This window comes from Wyeomyia smithii, chromosome 2, assembly GCF_029784165.1.
Source record: "Wyeomyia smithii strain HCP4-BCI-WySm-NY-G18 chromosome 2, ASM2978416v1, whole genome shotgun sequence".
Taxonomy (NCBI): domain Eukaryota; kingdom Metazoa; phylum Arthropoda; class Insecta; order Diptera; family Culicidae; genus Wyeomyia; species Wyeomyia smithii.
In genome coordinates, this window is record NC_073695.1 from 251,715,753 (window position 1) to 251,728,800 (window position 13,048).

A 13,048-nucleotide genomic window follows, 5' to 3' on the forward strand; every position below is an offset into this window, starting at 1 on the left:
ACATATAGGTAAAATTTGAAAAAAAAAAATATAAATCAACTTTTTTTTTAATTATGAATCAGCTTATTTATTTTAAAACTATTCATCACATATAGGTAAACTGTTTAAACATATTTATATTTTTCAAAGTTTCTATTTTTCGGCTATCCAAAACAGCCGAAATATAAAAATCACAGGAAGGTTGTATGCAAAGCCACAACCGCAAGGTTGAAGTAGCATACTTTCACAAGAAAGATAACCCGGCTGCTTGCGTGTCAGTCATTTTTTCTAGTAAATAAACGTTGACCGTTCATTTGCAGTATTGTAATTTCTTTTTGTTTGATATTTTGAATGAAGTTCATTGAATATTTTTAAATTTTGTGCAAATGAGAAGTTGAAGTGCTGCCGAATTGTAATATGTACATTTAATACGACATCATTAAACGGGAACGGAACAAAGGCTACGGTTATGCAGAACGCGAATGACGGCGCGATGCGATTCGCCTTACCGTGTGAAATGTACAGCTCTTTTTTAGGCGAAGTAGAGCTATACATTTCAACACATTTCGTCTTGCCGAATCGCATCGCGCCGTTATTTGCGTTCTGCATAACCATAGCCACACACTAAGCGACGCAAACACGTAATAATAGTCAGAGTATGCATGTAGATGAAGATAATTATAATTAATTTGGATTATAGTGCAAAACGAGAAAATATTAACTCTTCAAATATTAATTTGTGTTCTTCAAATTTCAGTTGTTCAATTTTATATCCGATGAAAAGCCTGTTTATTATCTGATGAAGCTCTTATATAGGCCAAATGATGCATTCCCAAATTACTAGGTCCATAACTCTGTCGACCGTGCTTGGAAAGCGCGGTATAACGACCAATCAGAGGTAGAATTTTGTGTATTGACAAGGCTTAAGAATTTTCAATAGTTCAATAGTTCGAATAATAAAATTGCAATTTCATGCATTTGGTAAGAATCTTAGAAGATTTTCTAATCGATTGCTGCAAAAACGAAGGAAATCCATCGAAAACTAACCGATTTATTAGCATTTGAAATTGGACATATTTCTCACTTTTTTCAGTTTTAGATTTTCATTTCACATCCCTATGTAGCCGAACTTCCTGAGAGAAGTATTCTACTTCAAAAATTGGTTGGAAAATAACCGAATTAAACATAAAAATGTAAGCTAAGGTAAAAAGCAGGGTTTTGGCCTTAACTTATAATTTTTGGGGTTTTTTGAAAAACTTAAAGTAAACGCGCAAGTGACTTAAACTATAACCTGTTATATACTGATAGTTTAGTTATTTAAATTAAGCATGTAAAAATAACAGATTGTACTAAAACCAATCGATGCGAGAGACTTCTCGCTCTCGATAAATGATAGCATGAAAAGACCTTTCTGATTTGAGCCGTGAACGAGTACGTACGGAGACAATGAAGAAGCTTAAATCTAAAGATAGTTTTTAATAACTGATTGAAGAAGACCAGACTTATACTAAGCAAAAGCCTATATTGGCTGAATAATTAGATCATTAATCTAATATAACCCACACTAAGTCACATCAAAAGTTCTTGCATTTTTTTATCATTTGTAGCTCCGTGAAATAATTGTGCGACAGAAGCCAAAAATACTGGTTGCCTGAAAAAATATATATAACTTAGCCAAATATCAACCGATTTTCACCAAAATATTTTCATTTGATTCGGAATCGAATATACTTTCAAAATTATAGTATATTTGTGGTATGTTTCTTAAAAAAACGGCAAATTTCAAATCAAGTCGAAAAACTGCGTGAAAAAATCTTAAAACCTATATTTAAACTCAAATAACTCAACATGTTTTATTGATATTAGTAGAAACCTGTATATGTTTTGAATGCTCTATTTATCCCCTTTCTAAAATTGCTTAAATATTGAAAATCGGTTGATAAATGACTGAGTTAAAAAACATTATATGCGCTGAGGTCCAAAAAACCGTATTTTGACCCTAACTTCAGATTTTGAGGGTGTTTGTAAAATTTCTAGTATAAGCGAATGTTATACTCAACAAGACCTACAACATACACTAGGTTACTTCAGAAGTTCTAAATCGCTGTAGCACAGTGACGATTATTTTTACGCGAAACAAGTTCAGTATAAGTAAATCCAATAAAGTAAAAATCAATCGTATGGTTCATGACAATAAGATATTCTGGTTTATTAACATAATAATTCATATTTTTAATATATTTGCTGTTATTATCAAAAAATAGGCAACTTACGTTGATTCGGGAAGAAGAAACAAAAATACATTGATAATTTTACAACGATACGAGTCAGGGTCGTTGCGATTTACTTCCGTTTAAGGAACGAAAGCTTAAACATGAAGCAAAATTATTATAAAAAAGTTATTGTCATGTTCTTCAATGAATTTTCATTTTAGAAGCACTAAAAACTTATTTTGTGTGTTTCGTTACCATTTTTATATCATTTTTCAAGTTTATATTTACTTACGTGCCATTATTTTAAATCGGATCTTATTATTGAATGGAGTTTTTTAAGCATTTTTTTAAAATTACGCGGTTTTTATACGCGGATTTTTTCAACGCGGTACAACCAACCGCGTAAAAAAAGATTCCTGTGTATTTATATACTTTACAACTGAAATTACAGTTTTCATATTTTTAGTACTAGTAGTATTGGCATCCTTAGAACTTGAGAAGTTAGTTTTTAAAGCCCTTCGAAAATCTTGAACATTAAAACATTTGTTTTTCGTCGTTGTTTCCTTATCCGGGGTAACTTTGATCGGTGTCAATTTTGAATTGTTTTGAAACTTTTTTGAACTAAAAATGTTAGACATTGCTTTGATAACATGTTTAGAGACGCTTTCCGGATTGACATCACGTTCTCCTTGACTGCTCTCATTGCGGAGGATAGTCCTGTCCTTGCACCTAGCCGCGGCCTACTGCGAGTCATTTTTATGCCATATGTAATTTTACCTTTCGATGATGAAAAACGTAAACGTTGCGAAATGTGCCAGAAGTATTTTGTAAGTCAGCAAAAGTTGTAAAATGTTTGTGTTCAGAAAACGTATGTCGATCATATATGCAAGGCATTTCCAACAACGGAAGTATCAATAGGCCAGCTCTAGCCTCTTACGTTCTATGCTCTAGCCAAGACAACATCCTGGCGTAGACCAGGATGACGTCTGGTTAGAGCATAAAACTGGACTTTCTCAACATATATAAATTAATTAATTATAAATGTAATGAATTTCCATAATTTTTTTTCTAGTTGATTGAGAAAATTAGATAACGGATTTGAAAAACATGTCAATGAATACGAAATGTTTAGCATTCGACTAGTATAAAGTGCTTTTTTGGCACTTACTGAGAGTAAGAAATATAACGATCAAATTGATTTTAAAAGTTGGTTATCAAAACAAATAATATTTTATTTCAACTATTCATGAGGAGGGTAAAACTGATCAATGTTACCCCGCTGATCAATGATACCCCGTTTTACGGTACAAAATATTGATTAGAAATATATGATTTCTTTTACACCTTCACGAAAGACTGTGAGGCTAAAAACATACTGGCGCGGGCGATCGCTGTACTATGCCGAGCAGGCAAGTTGACTACGGAAAGCGATCGCATTCGTGTTTTAACAGTCAACTTGCGATCCTTTACAAAGCACTGCGGTAGGAGAAGGATGGAATGGAACCGGTAACCAGACAGCCAGTCGCGTTCGCACTGGCCGCTTCATTGCTAAGATACCCGCAGGCAGTGGGTTTAATCCTTGTAGTCGCACGCCATTAGAAACTGACTAACTGTAGGATTCCACGGTGGAAATTTCTGCCCGAGGCTCCTGCTTCCTACATCAATTTAAAGCTTTGTACCGAGACCGACTTTTTCAGCCCGACCGACGTGATAACAAGCACTATGGGGCAGAAGAAATCCGCTGGATAAAAGGGGCGGAGCCTTTTCCGCAATCCCGTCGCTTGGCTCTTTTGTGCCCCAGCTTTGCAGCATCGTTTTAAAGATTTGCCTACAATCGGATGGAATTTCTTCACCTCTCGTAGGCCGAACGTGGAGGCACTTTGCTACTAACGCGTTAAGTCGAGCAAGATGGGTTGATAAAAAGTTCCGGTGTAAGCAGGGAATAAACTTCAATTTGTGCAAGTTTTAAACAGTCTCTCGATTTGCGTAATGGGTCAATAGTGAAACAGATAAGAGGCGGTGAAATGGGGCTGCAATTAGATTGTTCGTTGGATGCTGGAGTTGTTGAAGTCACTGAATTGGTTATTAAAAGTTCGTAAGGATGACAGTTCGGATAAAGTTGAGTGGATTTGCCTTATTCGTTTCTAATTACTAACCAAATGAAACGCAGGATTCCCGAGGGAAGCTCTCACGATAAACGTAAGAGTTTGTCCCAAAGTAACCGAGAACAGCTTCTACATTGGGAAAGAAAAAAAAAACCTAGTTCGACGTTATTCCTCTCGGATGCCATCGCTGCAAGGCAGAAACGCTTCCACGAATCCAATAAAACAAAAATTCCTTTCTGGTGCGCCTAATCCGCGCGCGGTCTCTCGTCTATCTCAAAGTGAAACGACAGCATCGATAACGTAGGGGTTACTTCCAGGCACAAGTTCGACATGATTGCATTTCCTTTGCAGCGCTCCCAGAGGAGGATGCCTGCTGCAGCAGAGTCCAAAAGAGCAAGGCTCACGGGTGAAAAATTTCAATCAAAGGGATTCTCCCCAAATCCGTTGCTTCTAGCGCGCTGTCGATGACGATAACAATCGCAATGATCAAATTCCAGAGAGCTTCATCCATCGGTGTCGGATTTTTTTACCCTATGCTGTGACTTTTGTCAAAACTTACGGATGTTTTTGCTCTTTTCATACCCAGAAGAATTGAAAAAGTGTTGAAAGTGCAATAATTTCAAGTTGCATATTGACTGTTTGAAAAAATTAGTGTTTTCATCATGAAAAGAGTTTCCATTTACCGTAGCTACCCAACTTCTACGTTTACTATCTCGAATTCCAACCATGATTAAACAACCATTTCCATCTACCAATGTACTTGTGTGCTTGCAATCATCATACAGTCGACAAATTTTCCCTTGATTCAATGATTCAGCGCACTTAAATGGATCCTATTCATTTATGTCGAACTGTTCGAATCCGGATGAAAAGCGGAATCCTAATGCATTTCGTTACCCCTCTACCAGTCTTCCAGCCAGTTAATTCCCCCCGACAGCCAATCAGCCCGTTGGTCACAATCAACCGTGGCCAATGGGTTTGTGGTTTTGCTTTCATTGCGAGCTTCTTGTGATTCGATTCTATTTTTTTCTCTGCTCATCTTACACTCTTCTTCTCTTTGTCCCACCAGCAACCAAACCGAAGATGCGAAGTCACTACCGGGGTCATAAAATGGCATTGTGGCTGAATCTGATTCCACAGTTACACCGCCCCGGGGATCCGGAGGTTTCAATGCGACATCACCACTTCCGGGAGCGGGATCCGCACTACTATGCCGGTAAGTACGGAACAGAATGTACGGAATCAAGAAGACATTTTCTGTTGATTTTATATCGGAAGAAAATAATGTAATTTGAAGTTCTAAATAACATGGTCTTGCAAATTTCATAATCCAGAAGAAGATGAACCGAAACAAAGCATATTATAAACGAGAAAACAGTGAGAAAAAACGATTGGACCATAAAACTATAAAACGAAAATGTGATAAAACTATAGAATGATGAAATAATAAAACGATAATATGAGAAAAAGATACAACTATAAAACGATAGAACCATAGAACGATGAAATTATAAAACGTAAAAAACGATAAAATAATACAACAATTAAACGATACCACGATCAACAGGTATAAAAATCTGAAACATGAGGTGAAGAAAAAAAAACAGAAGATGGAAAGATGAAAACTATCGAGAGGTAAAAAGATACAAAAGTATACAAAAAGACAAAAGGGTAAATTCTTCGTTGGGTTTATTTTCGGCTGAGCTGTATCAAAGAAGTAGAACAACTTATTTAATACTATTCGACGTTTCATCACTAATCAGTGACATCTTTAAGGGAAAATATATCTTGTTCATGCTGTATCCTCCCCCGAAAATATCACTAATCAGTAAGAAAACGTCAGATATTATCGAAAATGCTTAATCAAAAATACACTCAACGCACAGAACATTCCATCAGTTGAAATTTCAGCAACGATTATAAAAATAAGAATACAAAAGTAAAAAAAGAAACGTACATTTTAGAATATAAAAAAAGATTATACAAATGAAGAGACAGAGATAAGAAAAGTATATGAATGAAACAATAACAATATCAATGGTTTGAAAATAAGAAGATGAAGAAGATGAAAAACAAACGGATGAGAAGGTAAAAACATGAAGACATAAAAATTAGAAAAACCAATAAATAAAAAGACGAAAGATTGAAAACCACAGCAATTGAAGGACAAAATATTACAGGAACTAAAAAAAGAGATAGAAAACATAAGGAAGATGAAAAAATCGCGATATGTATGAATGAAGAGAAACACAGATAAAAAAATAAAAAAGAGATAAAAAGATGAAGAGATAGAAGGGTAAAATAGTAAAAAGATAAAATGACATAAAGATTATATGATAATAAGGTACAGAGATAAAAGTACAGCAAAATAAAAAATGACAACAGAATAAAAAATTCATAAAATTAAAAGATAAAATAATAAAAAAAACAACAGATAAAAATTTAACATGCAAAAATAGAAAAATGTAAAGAAAACGAGATGAAAGATAAAAAAAATAAAAAATAAATGGATGAGCAGAGTAGAAGATAATAGGCTTCAAAAGTTAACATAACAAGATAAAAAAATATGGAAAGGAAAAAGGGATAAAACAGATAATAAAAGAGTAGAATACAAACGAAACGGTACAAAGAGCATAGAAAAAAAATCTAAAGAACAAAATAAGAGGTGGAGAAATGAAAAGATAAAAAAAAGCAAAATTTGGAAAGATAGAAAAATTAACAGAAATAAGAAGATTGAAAAATACAAGAATCTTTATGTAAGGAAGACGTGACAAGATAGAACGATTACTTTGCAAAAGAATGGAAAAATTAAAAAAACTTAAATTAAAAAGAAAACTAGAAGATAATAATTTGAAAGAAAGGAAAAGATGAACAGATGAAAAAATTGAGAGATGATAAAGGAAAACAGAATAAAATAATAAGAAGAATAAAAGGTAAAAAAAGTTAAGAGATAAAATGATACAGAAATAAATATAATAAATGATAAAGAGACAAAAAGAGATAAAAAGGAAACATATATAAAAAAAAAACTACAGAAAGACAGAGATATAACAGCAGATGGAGATAAAAAGTTGAAAACTTAAAATAATAAATACATATGAAGATCAAAAGATTAAAAATTAAATGGTTGAAAGATTTATAGATAAAAAAATAAAGAGATAAATAAATAAATATCTAGAGAAATAAAGAGATAAAAAGTTTAAAGGACCAAATAATAAGAGGATTTACCAATAAAAAAATAAAAATAAGAAAAGATAACAAGATAAAATATATAACATGATAAAGTAATAAAATGATAAAAAGACAAAAAGTTGAAAAGGTAAAGAGATAAAAAGATAAAAAGAGATAAAAAGATAAAAAGATACAAAAATAAAAAAAAAAAAGATAAAAAGATAAAAAGATAAAAAGATAAGAAGATAAAAGGATAAAAAGATAAAAAGATAAAAAGATAACAAGATAAAAAGATAAAAAGATAAAAAGATAAAAAGATAAAAAGATAAAAAGATAAAAAGATAAAAAGATAAAAAAAAGGTAAAAAGATAAAAAGATAAAAAAATAAAAAGATAAAAAGATAAAAAGATAATAAGATAAGAAGATAAAAAGATAAAAAAAAGATAGAAGATAAAAGATTAAATGGTTGAAAGATTTATAGATAAAAAAATAAAAAGATAAATAAATAAATATCTAGAGAAATAAAGAGATAAAAAGATTAAAGGACCAAAAAAAAGAGGATTTACCAATAAAAAAATAAAAAAAATAAAAGATAACAAGATAAAATATATAACATGATAAAGTAATAGAATGATAATAAGACAAAAAGTTGAAAAGATAACGAGATAAAAAGATAAAAAGATAAAACGATATAAGATGAAGAGATAAAAAGATAAAAAGATAAAAAGATAAAAAGATAAAAAGATAAAAAGATAATATATGAAAAGATAAAAAAATAAAAAGATACAAAGATAAAAAGATAAAAAGCTAAAAAGCTGAAAAGATGAAATGATAAAAAGAAAGAAACAGAGATAAAAAGATGAATAAATAATAAGAAAAAAATATGAAATGATAAAAAGATAAAAAGATAAAAAGATAAAAAGATAAAAAGATAAAAAGATAAAAAGATAAAAAGATAAAAAGATAAAAAGATAAAAAGATAAAAAGATAAAAAGATAAAAAGATAAAAAGATTAAAAGATAAAAAGATTAAAAGATAAAAAAAGATAAAAAGATAAAAAGATAAAAAGATAAAAAGATACAAAGATACAATGATAAAAAGATAAAAAGATAGAAAGATAATAAGATAAAAAGATAATAAGATAAAAAGATAAAAAGATAAAAATAAAAGATAAAAAGATAAAAAGATAAAAAAAGATAAAAGATAAATGATTAAATGGTCTAAAGATTTATAGATAAAAAAATAAAACGATAAATAAATAAATATCTAGAAAAATAAAGAGAAAAAAAGATTAAAGGACCAAAAAAAGAGGATTAACCAATAAAAAAAGAAAAAAAAGAAAAGATAACAAGATAAAATATATAACATGATAAAGTAATAGAATGATGAAAAGACAAAAAGTTGAAAAGATAACGAGATAAAAAGATAAAAAGATAAAACGATAAAAGATAAAAAGATAAAAAGATAAAAAGATAAAAAGATAAGAATATAAAAATATAAAAAGATAAAAAAATAAAAATACAAAAAGATACAAAGATAAAAAGATAAAAAGCTAAAGAGCTGAAAAGTTAAGATGATAAAAAGAAAGAAACAGAGATAAAAAGATGAATAAATAATTACAAAAATATATGAAATGATAAAAAGATAAAAAGATAAAAAGATAAAAAGATAAAAATATAAAAAGATAAAAAGATAAAAAGATAAAAAGATAAAAAGATAAAAAGATAAAAAGATAAAAAGATAAAAAGATAAAAAGATAAAAAGATAAAAAGATAAAAAGATAAAAAGATAAAAAGATAAAAAGATAAAAAGATAAAAAGATAAAAAGATAAAAAGATAAAAAGATAAAAAGATAAAAAGATAAAAAGATAAAAAGATAAAAAGATAAAAAGATAAAAAGATAAAAAGATAAAAAGATAAAAAGATAAAAAGATAAAAAGATAAAAAGATAAAAAGATAAAAAGATAAAAAGATAAAAAGATAAAAAGATAAAAAGATAAAAAAAGATAAAAAGATAAAGAGATAAAAAGATAAAAAAAGATAAAAAGATAAAAAGATAAAAAGATACAAAGATAAAAAGATAAAAAGATAGAGAGATAAACAGATAAAAAGATAAAAAGATAAAAATAAAAGATAAAGAGATAAAAAGATAGAAAGATAAAAAGATAAAAAGATAATAAGATAAAAAGATAAAAAGATAAAAAGATAAAAAGATAAAAAGATAAGAAGATAAAAAGATAAAGAGATAAAAAGATAAAAAGATAAAAAGATGAAAAGATAAAAAGATAAAATGATAAAAAGATAAAAAGATAAAAAGATAAAAAAATGAAAAGATAAAGAGATAAAAAGATAAAAAGATAAAGAGATAAAAAGATAAAAAAAAGATGAAAAGATAAAAAGATAAAAGGATAAAAGATAAAAAGATAAAAAGATAAAAAGATAAAAATATAAAAAGATAAAAAGATAAAAAGATAAAAAGATAAAAAGATAAAAAGATAAAAAGATAAAGAGATAAAAAGATAAAAAGATAAAAAGATAAAAAGATAAAAAGATAAAAAGATAAAAAGATAAAAAGATAAAAAGATAAAAAGATAAAAAGATAAAAAGATAGAAAGATAAAAAGATTAAAAAGATAAAAAGATAAAAAGATAAAGAAAAAAAATATAAAAAGATTAAAAGATAAAAAGATAAAAAGATAAAAAGATAAAGATATAAAAAGATAAAAAGATTAGAAGATAAGAAGTTAAGAAGATAAAAATATGAAAAGATAAAAAGATAAAAAGATAAAAAGATAAAAAGATAAGAAGATAATAAGATAAAGAGATAAAAAGATAAAAAGATAAAATAATAAAAAGATGAAAAGTTAAAAAGATAAAAAGATAAAAAGATAAAAAGATAAAAATAAAAGATAAAGAGATAAAAAGATAAAAAGATAAAAAGATAAAAAGATAAAAAGATAAAAAGATAAAAAGATAAAAAGATAAAAAGATAAAAAGATAAAGAGATAAAAAGAAAAAAAGATAATAAGATAAAAAGATAAAAAGATAAAAAGATAAAAAGATAAAAAGATATAAAGATAAAAATATAAACAGATAAAAAGATAAAAAGATAAAAAGATAAAAAGATAAAAAGATAAAAAGATAAAAAGATAAAAAGATAAAGAGATAAAAAGATTAAAAGTTTAAAAGACAAAAAGATAAAGAGATGAAAAGTTGACAAAAGATGAAAAGATTAAAGGGTAAAAAGAGAAAAAGATAAAAATATAAAGAGATGAACAGATAAAATGGTCAAAAGATAAAAGGATAAGAAAATGAGAAGATTGGAAGAAAAGAAGAAAAGTAGATAAAGAGATGAGAAGATAAGAAGATAACAAAAAGAGAAAGAAATAACAGCATATGAAGATACAACGTTTACAACTAAGAATAATAAAAACTTAAGAAAATTAAAGATGACAAATCAAATTGTTAAAGATTTATAGATGAAAAGATAATATAATGAATTTCTTAATAAATGAAAAGATAAAAAGATTAAAGGACAAAACAATAAAAAAAGGAAAGGGAAAATGATGAAAGGAATAAACGATAAATAGATAAAAAGATAAAAATATAACATGATAATGTAATAAAAATATAAAAAGTTAAAGAGATAACAAGGTGAAAAGATGAAAAAACAAAAAGATAAAAAGAAATTAATATAAAAAGATGAAAAATAAACAAAAAAAAAAAATAAAGATATATAAATATAAAAAGATAAAATAAAAAAAAGATAAAAAAGCAAAGAGATAAAAAGGTGAAAAGATAAAAAGGTAAAAGATAAAAAAATGAAAAAAAAAAATGGTAAAATGGTAAAAAGAAAACAAAGATAAGAAAATGAGAAGATAGGAAGAACAGAAGAAAAATAGACAAAAATATAAAAAGATAACAAAAAGAGAATGATATAACAGTATAAAGAGTTAAAAGTTCAAAACTTAAAATAATAAAAACATAAGAAAATCAAAAGATGAAAAATTAAATGGTAAAAAGATTGATAGATAAAAAGATAGAAAGATAAAATAATGAATATCTAAAAAATGAAAAGATAAAAAGATTAAAGGACAAAACAATAAAAAACATAAAGGGATCAAACATTAAAATGATAAAAAGATACAAAATATAACATGATAAAGTAAAAAAAAGATAAAATTTTAAAGAGATGACAAAATGAATAGATGAATTAATAAAACTATAAAAGGACAAAGAGATAAAATGACAAAAAGATAAAAAGACAGAAAGATAAAAAGGTAAAAAGATAAAAAAATAAATGGATAGAGAGATGAAAAGATGAAAATATGAGAAAATAAAAAGATAAAGAGATAAAAAGATTAAAAGGTAAAAAGGTAAAAATATAAGAAGTTAAGAAGATAAAAAAATAAGAAGATAAGAAGATGAGAAGATAAGAAGATAAGAAGATAAGAAGATAAGAAGATGAGAAGATAAGAAGATAAGAAGATAAGAAGATAAGAAGATAAGAAGATTAGAAGATAAGAAGATAAGAAGATAAGAAGATAAGAAGATAAGAAGATAAGAAGATAAGAAGATAAGAAGATAAGAAGATAAGAAGATAAGAAGATAAGAAGATAAGAAGATAAGAAGATAAGAAGATAAGAAGATAAGAAGATAAGAAGATAAGAAGATAAGAAGATAAGAAGATAAGAAAATAAGAAGATAAGAAGATAAGAAGATAAGAAGATATGAAGATAAGAAGATAAGAAGATTAGAAGATTAGAAGATTAGAAGATTAGAAGATTAGAAGATAAGAAGATTAGAAGATTAGAAGATTAGAAGATAAGAAGATAAGAAAATAAGAAGATAAGAAGATAAGAAGATAAGAAAATGAGAAAATAAGAAAATAAGAAGATAAAGAGATAATAAGATAAAAAGATAAGAAGATAAGAAGATAAGAAGATAAGAAGATGAGAAGATGAGAAGATAAGAAGATAAGAAGATATAAGATATAAGATAACAAGTTACAAGACAAAGAGATGAAGAAAAAAAAATATAAAGAGAACATAAGATGGAAAAATAAAATATAGATAGGTGAAAAATGAAAAGATAAAAAAACAGAACAGCGATAAAAAGATAAAAAGAAAGCAAATCGAAGTTAAAAAAAGGCAAAAAAAGCAAAAAGACAAGGAGATAGAAAGATGGAAATAAAGAAAATAAAAGAATAAGACATGAAAAGATAAAAAGAAAACATGATGATGAGATAAAAAGTAAGAGATGAGATAAAAGGGAGTTTATAAAAATGAAAAGATGAAAGAATAGAAGACAATAATAAATGAACAATGAAGGTTAGATGATAAGAAAAGAAATTAAATGTCAAAAAATAAACAATAAACCTAAATTAATCCACCTAGCGGTCAGACCAAGCCTTTCTCATTCAAACTTATTATATGTAAAAATAGATTCACATGAACGCTTCAATCCAATAAATGTGTATTCACTTTTTTGATTTTAAAATAATGATGCTAATATAGAAGTACAAAATATGAAATTTGACGTAATGTAAATGCTCAAGAAATATCGAAACAAAAGAAATGAC

The 13,048-nt window shown here is 27.0% G+C and overlaps 1 protein-coding gene across 3 annotated transcripts in view; it reads left to right on the forward strand.

Annotated features, from left to right (window-relative positions):
* LOC129723412 (neuroligin-4, X-linked-like) overlaps nucleotides 1–13,048 on the forward strand; it is a 591,759-nt gene that overhangs the window by 502,838 nt on the left and 75,873 nt on the right. For all 3 annotated transcript variants that reach the window (XM_055677612.1, XM_055677613.1, XM_055677614.1), the window contains one exon: nucleotides 5,367–5,513. In XM_055677612.1, coding sequence (XP_055533587.1) covers nucleotides 5,367–5,513 — 147 coding nt within the window. The remainder of the gene's footprint in view (nucleotides 1–5,366; nucleotides 5,514–13,048) is intronic.